Source organism: Salvelinus fontinalis, chromosome 3 (genome assembly GCF_029448725.1).
Source record: "Salvelinus fontinalis isolate EN_2023a chromosome 3, ASM2944872v1, whole genome shotgun sequence".
In the NCBI taxonomy this organism is placed as follows: domain Eukaryota; kingdom Metazoa; phylum Chordata; class Actinopteri; order Salmoniformes; family Salmonidae; genus Salvelinus; species Salvelinus fontinalis.
In genome coordinates, this window is record NC_074667.1 from 77,633,473 (window position 1) to 77,649,742 (window position 16,270).

At 48.8% G+C, this 16,270-nt stretch overlaps 1 protein-coding gene across 1 annotated transcript in view; it reads right to left on the reverse strand.

Annotated features, from left to right (window-relative positions):
* dctn2 (dynactin 2 (p50)) overlaps positions 1-16,270 on the reverse strand; it is a 37,443-nt gene that overhangs the window by 8,796 nt on the left and 12,377 nt on the right. Inside the window, exons 3-10 of the mRNA XM_055918098.1 lie at positions 14,970-15,066; positions 7,712-7,773; positions 6,801-6,899; positions 3,697-3,857; positions 1,155-1,302; positions 851-955; positions 554-631; positions 184-255 (exon numbers count right to left, since the gene is read on the reverse strand). Of these exons, the coding sequence (XP_055774073.1) occupies positions 184-255; positions 554-631; positions 851-955; positions 1,155-1,302; positions 3,697-3,857; positions 6,801-6,899; positions 7,712-7,773; positions 14,970-15,066 (822 nt within the window). The remainder of the gene's footprint in view (positions 1-183; positions 256-553; positions 632-850; positions 956-1,154; positions 1,303-3,696; positions 3,858-6,800; positions 6,900-7,711; positions 7,774-14,969; positions 15,067-16,270) is intronic.

Below are 16,270 nucleotides of genomic sequence, written 5' to 3' on the forward strand. Positions count from 1 at the left end.
TTGGTGGTGGTAGATTGTCCAGGTTACATCTACAGGAGACGACTAGTGTTGGGCCAAGTGGTTCTCCTGGTGGTTAGGGAAACCTCCTGGCCATAGGGCTAACCTAATTACTGTGTGAAATAAGAAGTCATATAAAAACTCTTACATTTACTTCTAAACCTCAACATAAAAAGCTGGACTAACCTTATTCTGTGTGCCAGCATCTTCAATGGTTGCCTTGTGCTTGGCAATCTCATTCATCTTTCCAAGGACGCTCTACACGAGAAAAACACAAACGTCACATGATAACCGGGTTCACTTTTTGCAGTATAACAAGCACAAAAATACCAGCCCATCTGTCCTTGGGTGTTCAATTCAATTCAAGGCGCTTTACTGGCATGGGAAACACATGTTAACATTGCCAAAGCAAGTAAAGTAGATAATATAGAAAAGTGAAATAGACAAGTGTTCTCTGCAGAGTAGATGGCACATTGATGTCTGCTAGACTGATACAAGGTCCGTTTTGCATTCCCTCCCCCTGATCCGTTATGATTCTGCTGATCCTCAATCTCACCTGCAGCCTGGCTTCCACCTGGTCCAGAGTGGCTGAGTCCAGCGCACTGACCCTCGCCTGCAGCAGCTCCATGGTGTCCTGGAGGACAGAGACCGAGAGAGAGCGCTCAGTCACAGGGCTAACAGTGATTGATGATCAGGGCAGGGATACTGTACTTTCTGACATTGTGGATCATGCAAAAAAACTAAAAATGTTTTATGAACAAATTGGATTGAGTTCAGTTGGCAAAAAAAAAAAGTACCCCGTTTTTTTTTTACCTACTGAACTGGACCAAGGTGGTAGACAGAAGAGACTCACCATGAGACTGCCTCCCTGCACCCCAGCACTCAGAGGTCCCGGTTTGTCTGATCCAGAACCCACAGCAGTCTCCAGCTCTGCAAGGCGCTTCTCCAACTCTGCCATCTAACACAGAGACAAACGATGGCGAGGTTTAGGCGTGAATGAATGAAAACTGGGTAAACAAGTGAGACAGAATTGACCAAGGACTGACTCAAATTTGCATGTGCAAATGCAGACACACGTTGTTGCCGACCACACACACACACAGACTGTGCTGTTGGGGACCCCTAACCACACAGTCCCATTGCCCTGGGCTCCATACCTTGGCAGCGTCTGTGAACTTCTCCTGCTCTGGCCGGCTGTGTAGCTCATACAACACCACACCATCAGGACCTTTAGCTGCTGGGGCCTTCCCCTCCCCTGTACTGCCTCTACTGGCCCTCACTGCCTCCAGCTGGGTTAACAGACGTCTGCAGGAGACAGAGAGAGAAAGGGAGGAAGGAGAGAGGGTAAAGAATAAAGGCACATAAGGGTTAGGATGGTAAGTCTTTATTAAAAAGAGACAAGACGGGGTTTTTAATAAGAGACAGACAGCAGTCGCCTCTCTCTTAAAACCCCTAAGACTAATATCGTCTACCTTTGAGTTAACCAGGTTAATGTCAAAATCAAATCTGTTTGAGAATTTAGCAGTATGTCCAACCGTCCTCAAAACAGCATTGCGTTGTGTGGGCGAGCGGTTTACTGGATGTCAACGTTGTGAACAGAATGCCCCATGGTGCCGTGGGGCGTTGTGAACAGAATGCCCCATGGTGCCGTGGGGCGGTGTGAACAGAATTCCCCATGGTGCCGTGGGGCGTTGTGAACAGAATGCCCCATGGTGCCGTGGGGCGTTGTGAACAGAATGCCCCATGGTGCCGTGGGGCGTTGTGAACAGAATGCCCCATGGTGCCGTGGGGCGTTGTGAACAGAATGCCCCATGGTGCCGTGGGGCGTTGTGAACAGAATGCCCCATGGTGCCGTGGGGCGTTGTGAACAGAATGCCCCATGGTGCCGTGGGGCGTTGTGAACAGAATGCCCCATGGTGCCGTGGGGCGTTGTGAACAGAATGCCCCATGGTGCCGTGGGGCGTTGTGAACAGAATGCCCCATGGTGCCGTGGGGCATTGTGAACAGAATGCCCCATGGTGCCGTGGGGTTATGAGATACTGTGACTAGATCCTGAGGCCCACTGTCTTGTCATTCATCTGCCTCCAGCCCCCATGTCACAAGGATCTGTACACAATTTCTGGAAGATGGAAACGTCCCAGTTCTTCCATGGCCTGCATACTCTCCAGACATGTCACCCACTAAGCATGTTTGGGATGCTCTGGATCGACGGGTACGACAGCATGTTCCAGTTCCCGCCAATATCCAGCAACTTCGCACAACCATTGAAGAGGAGTGGGACAAAATTCCACAATCAACAGCCTGATCAACTCTATATGAAGGAGATGTGTTGCGCTGCATGAGGCAAATGGTGGTCACACCAGATACTGACTGGTTTTCTGATCCTACCTTTTCTTTAAGGTACATGTGACCAACAGATGCATATCTGTATTCCCAGTCATGTGAAATCCATTTGAAATGTATTTCAATTGACTGATTTCCTTATTATGAACTGTAACTCAGTAGAATCTTTGAAATTGTTGCATGTTGCGTTTATATTTTAGGTCAGTACATTTAGCAGTCTTATGGCTTGGGGGGGGGGGGGTCGAAGATGTTTAGGGCCCTGTTGCATCGGTACCACTTGCCATGCAGTAGCAGAGAGAACAGTCTATGACTAGGGTGGCTTTTAGGGCCTTCCTCAGACACCGCCTGGTATAGAGGTCCTGGATGATAAGAAGGTTGGACCCAGTGATATACTGGGCCGTACGCACTACCCTCTGTAGCGCCTTGCGGTTGGATGCTGAGCAGTTGCCATACCAGGCGGTGATGCAGCCAGTCAAGATGCTCTCGATGGTGCAGCTGTAGAACTTTTTGAGGATCTGAGCATCCATGCCAAATCTTTTTATTCTCCTGGGAGAAGAGGTTTGAGGCGTTGTCGTGCCCTCTTCACAACTGCGTTGGTGTGTGTGGACCATGATAGATCCTAAGTGACGTGGACTCCAAAGAACTTGAAGCTCTTGACCCGCTCCACTACAGCCCTGTTGATGTGAATTGGGGCGTGCTCGGCCCTCCATTTCCTGTAGAGCACAATCAGTGCCTTTGTCTTGTTCACTTTAAGGGAGAGGAGGTTGTTCTGGCGCTACACTGACCTCCTCCCTGTAGACGGTCTCATCGTCGTTGGTGATCAGGCCTACCACCCTCGTTTTGTTCGCAAACTTAATGATGGTGGTGGGGCCTCTGTGTTGAGGATCAGCGTGGCGGATGTGTTGTTGCCTACCCTCACCACCTGGGGGTGCCTCATCAGGAAGTCCAGGATCCAGTTGCAGAGGGAAGTGTTCAGTCCCAGGGTCCTTAGCGTAGTGATGAGCTTTGAGGGCACTTATGGTGTTGAACATTGAGCTGTAGTCAATGAACAGTGGTCTCACATAGGTGTTCCTCTTGTTGTCCAGGTGGTTAAGGGCAGTGTGGAGTGCAATAGAGATTGAGTCACTTGTGGATGTGTTGGGGCGGAATGTGAATTGGAGTGGGTCCAGGGTGTTTGGGAGGATGGCGTTGATGCGAGCCAACACCAGCCTTTCAATGTTTTTCATGGCTACAGATGAGTGCTACGGAGCGATACTCATTTAGACAGGTTACCTTGGTGTTCTTGAGCACAGGGACTGAGTGTGTGTGTGTGTGTGTGTCCCTCCCTTTCCCCTACCCTCTCTCCCCCTCTCTTACTTGGCCAGAGCTCCATCTGGATCAGCTAGGTTAATATGTGCCTGTGGTCCCAGCAGTGAGTCCAGGTGGGCAGAGACCAGCTGCTGTTTGAGCTGGGCAGCCTGCTGAGCTAGGACTACAGGGGTCAGACGCTCCTCTGAACTGCTGTCCCTTGTGGTCGCCTGAGGGGAGAGGAGCATAGACAGATGTGATCAGCACACTACCAGGGAAATGACAACCACTGGTTTGGGGGGTGGGTAGAGGTCACTGGGGTATAAAGATGGGTGGTTTGGGGGGGGGGGGGGGGGGGGCCTAACGTTAGGGTGTAAGGGCCTAACGTTAGGGTGTAAGGGCTAGGGGCCTAACGTTAGGGTGTAAGGGCTAAGGGGCTAACGTTAGGGTGTAAGGGCTAGGGGCCTAACGTTAGGGTGTAAGGGCTAGGGGCCTAACGTTAGGGTGTAAGGGCTAAGGGGCTAACGTTAGGGTGTAAGGGCTAAGGGGCTAACGTTAGGGCTTTGGGAGTATTTGTCTGACATGGGTGGTCTAGGGGTTATACCTGGGTGGTCTAGGGTGTAGGGGTTATGCCTGGGTGGTTTAGGGGGTTATGCCTGGGTGGTTTAGGGGGTTATGCCTGGGTGGTTTAGGGGGTTATGCCTGGGTGGTTTAGGGTTTAGGGGGTTATACCTGGGTGGTTTAGGGTGTAGGGGTTGTACCTGGGTGGTTTAGGGGTTATACCTGGGTGGTGTAGGGTGTGGGGGTTATGCCTGGGTGGTTTAGGGGGTTATACCTGGGTGGTTTAGGGTTTAGGGGTTATACCTGGGTGGTTTAGGGTTTAGGGGTTATACCTGGGTGGTTTAGGGTTTAGGGGTTATACCTGGGTGGTTTAGGGTGTAGGGGTTATACCTGGGTGGTTTAGGGTGTAGGGGTTATACCTGGGTGGTTTAGGGGTTATGCCTGGGTGGTTTAGGGGTTATACCTGGGTGGTTTAGGGGTTATGCCTGGGTGGTTTAGGGGTTATGCCTGGGTGGTTTAGGGGGTTATGCCTGGGTGGTTTAGGGGGTTATACCTGGGTGGTTTAGGGGTTATACCTGGGTGGTCTAGGGGTTATACCTGGGTGGTCTAGGGGTTATACCTGGGTGGTCTAGGGTGTAGGGGTTATGCCTGGGTGGTCTAGGGGGTTATGCCTGGGTGGTTTAGGGAGTTATGCCTGGGTGGTTTAGGGAGTTATGCCTGGGTGGTTTAGGGGGTTATGCCTGGGTGGTTTAGGGGGTTATGCCTGGGTGGTTTAGGGGGTTATGCCTGGGTGGTTTAGGGGGTTATGCCTGGGTGGTTTAGGGGGTTATGCCTGTGTGGTTTAGGGGGTTATGCCTGGGTGGTTTAGGGGGTTATGCCTGGGTGGTTTAGGGGTTATACCTGGGTGGTTTAGGGGGTTATGCCTGGGTGGTTTAGGGGTTATGCCTGGGTGGTTTAGGGGTTATACCTGGGTGGTCTAGGGTGTAGGGGTTATACCTGGGTGGTCTAGGGTGTAGGGGTTATACCTGGGTGGTCTAGGGTGTAGGGGTTATACCTGGGTGGTCTAGGGGGTTATGCCTGGGTGGTTTAGGCGGTTATGCCTGGGTGGTTTAGGGGGTTATGCCTGGGTGGTTTAGGGGGTTATGCCTGGGTGGTTTAGGGGGTTATGCCTGGGTGGTTTAGGGGGTTATGCCTGGGTGGTTTAGGGGGTTATGCCTGGGTGGTTTAGGGGGTTATGCCTGGGTGGTTTAGGGGGTTATGCCTGTGTGGTTTAGGGGGTTATGCCTGGGTGGTTTAGGGGTTATACCTGGGTGGTCTAGGGTGTAGGGGTTATACCTGGGTGGTCTAGGGGGTTATGCCTGGGTGGTTTAGGGGGTTATGCCTGGGTGGTTTAGGGGGTTATGCCTGGGTGGTTTAGGGGGTTATGCCTGGGTGGTTTAGGGGGTTATGCCTGGGTGGTTTAGGGGGTTATGCCTGGGTGGTTTAGGGGGTTATGCCTGGGTGGTTTAGGGGGTTATGCCTGGGTGGTTTAGGGGGTTATGCCTGGGTGGTTTAGGGGGTTATGCCTGTGTGGTTTAGGGGGTTATGCCTGGGTGGTTTAGGGGTTATACCTGGGTGGTCTAGGGTGTAGGGGTTATACCTGGGTGGTCTAGGGGGTTATGCCTGGGTGGTTTAGGGGGTTATGCCTGGGTGGTTTAGGGGGTTATGCCTGGGTGGTTTAGGGGGTTATGCCTGGGTGGTTTAGGGGGTTATGCCTGGGTGGTTTAGGGGGTTATGCCTGGGTGGTTTAGGGGGTTATGCCTGGGTGGTTTAGGGGGTTATGCCTGGGTGGTTTAGGGGGTTATGCCTGGGTGGTTTAGGGGGTTATGCCTGGGTGGTTTAGGGGGTTATGCCTGGGTGGTTTAGGGGGTTATGCCTGGGTGGTTTAGGGGGTTATGCCTGGGTGGTTTAGGGGGTTATGCCTGGGTGGTTTAGGGGGTTATGCCTGGGTGGTTTAGGGGGTTATGCCTGGGTGGTTTAGGGGGTTATGCCTGGGTGGTTTAGGGGGTTATGCCTGGGTGGTTTAGGGGGTTATGCCTGGGTGGTTTAGGGGGTTATGCCTGGGTGGTTTAGGGTGTAGGGGTTATACCTGGGTGGTTTAGGGTGTAGGGGTTATACCTGGGTGGTTTAGGGGTTATACCTGGGTGGTGTTGGGTGTAGGGGTTATACCTGGGTGGTTTAGGGGTTTTACCTGGGTGGTTTAGGGGGTTATACCTGGGTGGTTTAGGGGGTTATACCTGGGTGGTTTAGGGGTTATACCTGGGTGGTTTAGGGGTTATACCTGGGTGGTTTAGGGGTTATACCTGGGTGGTTTAGGGGTTTTACCTGGGTGGTTTAGGGGTTTTACCTGGGTGGTTTAGGGTGTAGGGGTTATACCTGGGTGGTTTAGGCGTTTTACCTGTGTGGTGTAGGGTGTAGGGGTTATACCTGGGTGGTTTAGGGGTTTTACCTGGGTGGTTTAGGGGTTTTACCTGGGTGGTTTAGGGTGTAGGGGTTATACCTGGGTGGTGTAGGGGTTTTACCTGTGTGGTGTAGGGTGTAGGGGTTATACCTGGGTGGTTTAGGGGTTTTACCTGGATGGTGTCCACCTCCTGACTGAGCTCCTGGATCTCATTAACCAGCCGCTGGTACTTCTGCTGGGGGGTTTCCTTCACCCCACAGCCCTCCGCCAACTAGACAGGCATGGAGAGAGAGGAGGAATACAGAGTTAACATTCAGACAATACACTGGAGCGTCAGAACAGACAGCCGAATCATTATCCACAAGATTCAAATAGACGGCCGAATCATTATCCACAAGATTCAAATAGACGGCCGAATCATTATCCACAAGATTCAAATAGACGGCCGAATCATTATCCACAAGATTCAAATAGACGGCCGAATCATTATCCACAAGATTCAAATAGACGGCCGAATCATTATCCACAAGATTCAAATAGACGGCCGAATCATTATCCACAAGATTCAAATAGACGGCCGAATCATTATCCACAAGATTCAAATAGACGGCCGAATCATTATCCACAAGATTCAAATAGACGGCCGAATCATTATCCACAAGATTCAAATAGACGGCCGAATCATTATCCACAAGATTCAAATAGACGGCCGAATCATTATCCACAAGAATCAAATAGACGGCCGAATCATTATCCACAAGATTCAAATAGACGGCCGAATCATTATCCACAAGATTCAAATAGACGGCCGAATCATTATCCACAAGATTCAAATAGACGGCCGAATCATTATCCACAACATTCAAATAGACGGCCGAATCATTATCCACAACATTCAAATAGACGGCCGAATCATTATCCACAAGAATCAAATAGACAGCTGAATCATTATACACAACATTCAAATAGACAAGTAAAAGGTCTTGTGATGGATTTCACAGAGATGGGTTATGGATCCCAACAGAATCAATGGTACTATTTATAGAACAATAATCAATATGAAATATTGCAGCATCTACTCACAATCTCATATTCTCCCGACTCATAGCCCACTCTTTTGTTCTTACTGATACGATCTGAGAAGTCTGGGAGAGAAAACACAGATTCATTAGAGGAAAGACAAGAATATTAGATGATGGGTTTTGTAATAGGGATGAAACGGTTACCGGTTTCACGATAAAACTCCCGACGGTTAGTATTACCGTTTCAAATGTTAATTATCATTAAAACGGTGTTTGATTACCGCGGTTTGAAAAACTCACGGGAAATACTGTCCAGCATCAACCAGAGTTAGCGACAGTCTGACGCAGGCGGAGCAACGTGGGTTTTGTTTTGTGTGAAAACATGGCGGGAGGGAGTGACAGCGCTCGGGAGATTTTTCAGCCTTTTAAGAGGACCAAATCTGAAGTGTGGTTGTATTTTGGGTTTTACAAGAGTGCTGAGGGAAACTTAAAATCGAAGATGGTCACCTTGTCTGCAGAACATGCAACATATTCTATTTTTAAATCGCAGCGAAAAGGGGGTAACAATTCAAAATCTCTTGAGTCATCTTCGTGACTACCACCCACTACTTTATAGTGAATGCAAGGTAAGTTAACTTTTAGCTCAATGCATGATGCAGGGACTTCGGAATGGTGGAAAATGTCATGGTTTGTCTGTCTAACTTGCTAATAGCTTGTCAATAATGTAAACAGAATCTTTCAGTGTTACCTACTCTTATAAAAACACTACACATTGTTCTGCTGCTGTATGTGTCTTCAGACTCTATTCACCCGTTGCTAGGCTGGACAATAGACCCATTCAACATTCACCTAAGGCTGAAAAACAGCAAAAGAACATTGGCTAAGCAGGAACACGAGCGCGAGCCCGTAGCAAATTAATGGAATGGAACGTTTGCAGAGCCTGTTTGGACTGGAGTGATGCTTAGAATTCCATTTTGCCTAAAAGGCACAAACAAATGTATCCCTTTTTATTTTACCAATACAATCTGTTCGTCAGACGAAACTGGGAAAAAAAATACTTGTGTACAAAGTAACATCTGCACAACAATGTGTATATTCAAGTGAGGCACCATTTTAAAATCAGGAGAAACGAGCTCGTTTGTCATCGATCACTAGACCAGAAATAGTTTGTTTTCATTTTTCCCCCTACTTTGTCATTACACAGACATAAGCACAGTTGACATCATCGATGTGATATTTGGCAAAATAGACCGGGATGCCTCTCCATAGGAAAACAATGGGGGGAGCTCAGCGTTCAAAGAACAAAAAATATTTTGGGGCTAGCATTTAATGACAACCGAGCTCACTGCCCAGACTCACAGAATTAAAAAGAGGAGATTCCCACGATTAAAATGGTGTCTGTCTGACTTGGGGGGGGAGAAAAATCTAAATATACACATTGCAAAATATTTGGCGAAATAGACAGACCTATATTTTCCCCTAAAAAAGAAACAATGGGACGAACTCAGAGTTCCATGAGTAATTGTTGTTGTTGTTGTTTACATTTAAACAAAGTGAGCCGGTCTCGTTGCCTAGCGAAACAGGCATTGTGACATAGAACAATACGCTGGGAAGAGAACGTTCAGAAGGAGAGTTGATGCTCAATAGAACTAATAGGAGCCGGCAGGGTGAAAAATACCCTAAAATAAGGCCCGTTTTTTCATGATTACTTCAAAACTACGGCAAGCAGCTGGGAAATATGGTCCTATTATGAAACTGCTCCACGGCGGATGCAATGAACAATTTTTTTTTTTAATCAGAAAAAAGCGTTGTTAGAAATTGTGTGTCCCCAGCCTACCATTGCAGACGATAACACGTTATGTAGTTTAGTCACCCAACCAACATATTTTGTTCATTTAAAATCCGTCAGTCGACTTGGTTGTAAAAGTGTTCCAACAGGAGAAACACTATAGATTCCTATACAATAGACTCCTATACTAGACTCCTATACAAGACTCCTTCCTGTATGTAAATTGTTGGGCTCATTGCAATTACTATCACTGTCTTCTTAAGACTCATTTGTATTTATGTAAATTGTGCATAGGGTCATTGCATACACTCAAATGTAACACAGAAGATAGTGTGTGCGATAATAATAATACATTTGCTATTCCCTTGTTTACAGAGTGGGCGTGCAGCAGGCAAACCCAGTGATGCTACTGGTCCATTCTCATCTACAGTTTACAGAGTGGGCGTGCAGCAGGCAAACCCAGTGATGCTACTGGTCCATCCTCATCTACAGTTTACAGAGTGGGCGTGCAGCAGGCAAACCCAGTGATGCTACTGGTCCATCCTCATCTACAGTTTACAGAGTGGGCGTGCAGCAGGCAAACCCAGTGATGCTACTGGTCCATTCTCATCTACAGTTTACAGAGTGGGCGTGCAGCAGGCAAACCCAGTGATGCTACTGGTCCATCCTCATCTACAGTTTACAGAGTGGGCGTGCAGCAGGCAAACCCAGTGATGCTACTGGTCCATCCTCATCTACAGTTTACAGAGTGGGCGTGCAGCAGGCAAACCCAGTGATGCTACTGGTCCATCCTCATCTACAGTTTACAGAGTGGGCGTGCAGCAGGCAAACCCAGTAACGCTACTGGTCCATCCTCATCTACAGTTTACAGAGTGGGCGTGCAGCAGGCAAACCCAGTGACGCTACTGGTCCATCCTCATCTACAGTTTACAGAGTGGGCGTGCAGCAGGCAAACCCAGTGACGCTACTGGTCCATCCTCATCTACAGTTTACAGAGTGGGCGTGCAGCAGGCAAACCCAGTGATGCTACTGGTCCATCCTCATCTACAGTTTACAGAGTGGGCATGCAGCAGGCAAACCCAGTGATGCTACTGGTCCATCCTCATCTACAGTTTACAGAGTGGGCATGCAGCAGGCAAACCCAGTGATGCTACTGGTCCATCCTCATCTACAGTTTACAGAGTGGGCGTGCAGCAGGCAAACCCAGTGATGCTACTGGTCCATCCTCATCTACAGTTTACAGAGTGGGCGTGCAGCAGGCAAACCCAGTGATGCTACTGGTCCATCCTCATCTACAGTTTACAGAGTGGGCGTGCAGCAGACAAACCCAGTGATGCTACTGGTCCCTCATCTACAGTTTACAGAGTGGGCGTGCAGCAGGCAAACCCAGTGATGCTACTGGTCCATCCTCATCTACAGTTTACAGAGTGGGCGTGCAGCAGACAAACCCAGTGATGCTACTGGTCCCTCATCTACAGTTTACAGAGTGGGCGTGCAGCAGGCAAACCCAGTGATGCTACTGGTCCCTCCTCATCTACAGTTGTGACACAGACACTCCAGCAAGCATTTAAAAAGGCAGGCTGCTTATGTACCCACATCAACACATGCTCAAGACCTCACTGCAGGCCTTTCATATTTCATTGCAAAGGACGTGATGCCATTTCCTATTGTTGAGAGGCCTGGCTTTCTGAGGCTGATGAAAGTTGCCGTGCCTCACTACAAAGTGACATCACAAACATTATTTTCCAAGACTGAAATCCCAAACCTGTACAACCAGGTTAAAGCTGATGTTGGAAAAAGTTTGCTGCAAATACTGACCTCTGGACCAGTGAAAGCTGGGGGTGGTCAACCCTACATCAGCTTCACTATCCATCACCTCACCCCAGACTGGCAACTGGAATCAAACTGCCTGGGAACACAGTTCTTCCCAGAAGATCACTCGGCTCACAACAGAGAGGTTTTGAGAATATGCTGGAAGAGTGGGGGGGATCAACAAGAAAGACCTTGTCTGTATAACCACAGACAACGCAACAAACATGATCAAGGCTTTTGAAGAGTTCCCAGATCTGTGGCTTGGGTGCTTTGACCATCATTTGAACCTGTCCATCTCAAAGGCTCTGAAAATTCAGAGAGTTGACACAGCAGTCAAGGCCTGCCGTCATCTGGTCCAAGGCTTCTCACGGTGCTGGAAGAGAAGGAGAGAACTGGAGAGAAAAAGCAAGCTGCCCTCAACATGCCACAGAAGGCTCTGATCCATGATGTGGTGACCCGATGGGGATCTACACACAAGATGCTTGAGCGTTTCCTCAGCCAACAGCAGCCAGTCTGTGCGACTCTGGCTGGAGAAAGAGGAACATGGCATCTGATGCCCAAGGATGCCAACATAAGTGTCATGGAACCTCTGAGCTCCTTGAACCTCTGAGCTCCTTGAACCTCTGAGCTCCTTGAACCTCTGAGCTCCTTGAACCTCTGAGCTCCTTGAACCTCTGAGCTCCTTGAACCTCTGAGCTCCTTGAACCTCTGAGCTCCTTGAACCTCTGAGCTCCTTGAACCTCTGAGCTCCTTGAACCTCTGAGCTCCTTGAACCTCTGAGCTCCTTGAACCTCTGAGCTCCTTGAACCTCTGAGCTCCTTGAACCTCTGAGCTCCTTGAACCTCTGAGCTCCTTGAACCTCTGAGCTCCTTGAACCTCTGAGCAAGTTTACAGATACACTTGCCTCAGAGACACTGTCAGCCATCAAGCCGGGCCTAGACTACATCACCTGTGATGTTCTGGTGGAAAAGGATACGGAGCCAATCCCTGACCAAGGAGATGAAAAGGGTAATGAGAGAAGACCTTAACAACAGATTGAAGCTGGCAGCTGTATCCAGGAGGCCTTGAAGCTGACAGCTGTGTCCAGGAGGCCTTGAAGCTGACAGCTGTGTCCAGGAGGCCTTGAAGCTGACAGCTGTGTCCAGGAGGCCTTGAAGCTGACAGCTGTGTCCAGGAGGCCTTGAAGCTGACAGCTGTGTCCAGGAGGCCTTGAAGCTGGCAGCTGTATCCAGGAGGCCTTGAAGCTGGCAGCTGTGTCCAGGAGACCTTGATGCTGACAGCTGTATCCAGGAGGCCTTGAAGCTGACAGCTGCACAAGTCAGGGAAGAACCACGATGCACCAACACCCCCACAGCGGCATCGGAGGGGAAAGGCCTGGCTGGGTTGCTGAGAAACATTACCTCAACAATCAGCAGAGAGGTGAAGAGGGTCAGATTCCAACCACCCCAGAAGACAGAGTGAAAGAAGAGATCAAGGTCTACCCGTCTCTGCCACCCATTCCAGCAGACGAGGATCCACTGGCATCAGAGTCGGGGTGAGGCATCAGAGCTGCCACACCTTGCCAGGGTTGTCAGGAAGCTTTCGTGCATCCCAGCAACCAACATGCCATCAGAGAGATGCACATTGTCTCCCCTCGCAGATCACTACTTAAACCGGACAAAGTAAATATGCTGACATTTTTACCTTTCAATCTCAAGTGAACAAAGATGCCAACATACAGGATGTTAGACCAGCAGCACCTGGTTTCTTTATGAAGGAGAGAACGGACATACAGGATGTTAGACCAGCAGCACCTGGTTTCTTTATGAAGGAGAGAACGGACATACAGGATGTTAGACCAGCAGCACCTGGTTTCTTTATGAAGGAGAGAACGGACATACAGGATGTTAGGCCAGCAGCACCTGGTTTCTTTATGAAGGAGAGAACGGACATACAGGATGTTAGACCAGCAGCACCTGGTTTCTTTATGAAGGAGAGAACGGACATACAGGATGTTAGGCCAGCAGCACCTGGTTTCTTTATGAAGGAGAGAACAGACATACAGGATGTTAGGCCAGCAGCACCTGGTTTCTATATGAAGGAGAGAACGGACATACAGGATGTTAGACCAGCAGCACCTGGTTTCTTTATGAAGGAGAGAACAGACATACAGGATGTTAGGCCAGCAGCACCTGGTTTCTTTATGAAGGAGAGAACGGACATACAGGATGTTAGACCAGCATACAGGATGTTAGACCAGCAGCACCTGGTTTCTTTATGAAGGAGAGAACAGACATACAGGATGTTAGGCCAGCAGCACCTGGTTTCTTTATGAAGGAGAGAACAGACATACAGGATATTAGGCCAGCAGCACCTGGTTTCTTTATGAAGGAGAGAACGGACATACAATCAGTGCTGTTAATTTGATTTGTTGACATATGTTGTGTTATTTTAACGTCAACAACTACACATTGGATGTGTTTACATATGGTTGTATTGTTCTTACATGCACATTGCTTTACTTGTGATGGTTTTATATGCACATTTGATTTGCTTACTTAAGGTTGTGTTCATTTAAACCTGCACAAGGGAAACTTTTACCTCTCATGTCCACATGGTGCCACCTTTAACATTAAAATAATAACATTTAACATTAAATGTTATTATTTTAAATGTTTCGGCACACAAAAAAAGTGCATAGTGCTGCTAATTGTATTTGTTGCTTGTTGGTTTTAATATAAAACTTGGTGAAATGATTTCAGTGTGTCAGTACTTCTTGAACATGTCCAGCACATTTTAACAATACCCTCGATAATACTGATCACCGTGATCACTTGGGTCACTAGAATCGTGATATGAAATGTTCATAACCGTTTCATCTCTAGTTTGTAACCAATTCAGGAAATGCCTCACGTCTAGGGCTACATGACGTGACGACATGACCAGGGAAAAGTCCCAGAGTTCCTCCTGGTGAGGTCACATGGTCATCTGCTAATGTAAAAAAGGCTTTATAAATACATTTAATTTCAGTCAAGGACGAACTCCTGTGCTTTCTCAACTCCGTGCATCCTCTCTTCCCCACCTCACGCACTGGATAAGGTCTGAGCAGAGAGACCTTGGACCTTCTCCTCCAATATGGTTGAGAAGGAAGAGATACCGCCCCGCCCCGCCCCGCTGAGATACCGCCCCGCCCCGACTCGCTGAGATACCGCCCCGCCCCGACTCGCTGAGATACCGCCCCGCCCCGACTCGCTGAGATACCGCCCCGCCCCGACTCGCTGAGATACAGCCCCGCCCCGACTCGCTGAGATACAGCCCCGCCCCGACTCGCTGAGATACAGCCCCGCCCCGACTCGCTGAGATACAGCCCCGCCCCGACTCGCTGAGATAGAGCCCCGCCCCGACTCGCTGAGATAGAGCCCCGCCCCGACTCGCTGAGATACAGCCCCGCCCCGACTCGCTGAGATACAGCCCCGCCCCGACTCGCTGAGATACAGCCCCGCCCCGACTCGCTGAGATACAGCCCCGCCCCGACTCGCTGAGATACAGCCCCGCCCCGACTCGCTGAGATACAGCCCCGCCCCGACTCGCTGAGATACAGCCCCGCCCCGACTCGCTGAGATACAGCCCCGCCCCGACTCGCTGAGATACAGCCCCGCCCCGACTCGCTGAGATACAGCCCCGCCCCTACTCGCTGAGATACAGCCCCACCCCGACAGCTGTTTGAAGGTATACTAACCGAGGCCTTTAGTGTTGACCCTCTTGTCCTTGAACTTGTCGTAGGCTGCGTTGGGGTTGACCACGATCCTCTCCACACTGTCACTGCACAGCTCTTCCTGTTAGAGACATCCGGAATAATGAGACACCACAGGAGACTTGGGTCAAAACTAGGACAAATGGATTGGAAATGAAAGAGCTGAACGTTTACGTAGGCCAAAATGGTTCCAAAGGAGATCAGATTTGATGATTGATGGAGATTTGTGCCAATCTTCTCTCTCCATGGGTTATCTGTCACACTGGCTGATTCAATACCACCTGGGAACCTAGTCCCTTTGATATATATATATATGAGGAATACCTGTATGGCTCGGTGTACAAACTCTCTCACACAGTAGACGTTGTTAAAAATCAGTTAATTAGATACAATCCAATGAGTGAGACATCAACTTCATCTACAGTGTGAGAGAGGGCCCATGTGAGACGCCAACCAACACCAACTCACTAACACCAGAACACACAGATTGAAATGGATCTGTAATCAGGAGGTGAGGGGGGGGGGGGGGGGGGGTCTATTCCAAGAGGGAAAACACATACAGTTGATTTAATATTCGATCAAGAAAGAAAGAAAAAATTCAGAATCTTGAGCACCCAATGGTTCCGCAGAATCCACAATGAATTCTCTTGAAATGAGCTCTTTAGTGACCAATGAAATGGAAAACACCACTGACTGTGTAAAAGGGGTGTATTGTGACAACACAATGTGAATGAAAAGTCAGCATTGCCTAGTTACCAGAAGACCTGGGAGTTAGGAACCAATCACTGCTCTACATGAGAAAGTTACCTCCCTCTTGCACAGCTGACTGATGGAAGATGCTATAGAGAAATATATATTATATAAACTAGAGTTTCTCCGGTCCTGTGACTTCTACATAATCTCTATGAGCTAGTTAGTTAGCTGTTTCAGTCAATTATACATCCATGGCTTTCTCCATCTGCTCATTTGAGGAAACAGATTCCCTTAAAATGAATGATTGTGAGAAGAGCATCATTCTGACTAGCCTCAGGGAACTGTGCACTAGGGTGAGGGATGATGGCATCAATGTGTCTAAGCTCCAAAATGATTTATTCACATTAAATCAAAATGGGATCAATCAATAACCACTGACACAGACAGTACAGACAGACAGTCAAGACAGACAGTCAAGACAGACAGTCAAGACAGACAGTCAAGACAGACAGTCAAGACAGACAGTCAAGACAGACAGTCAAGACAGACAGTCAAGACAGACAGTCAAGACAGACAGTCAAGACAGACAGTCA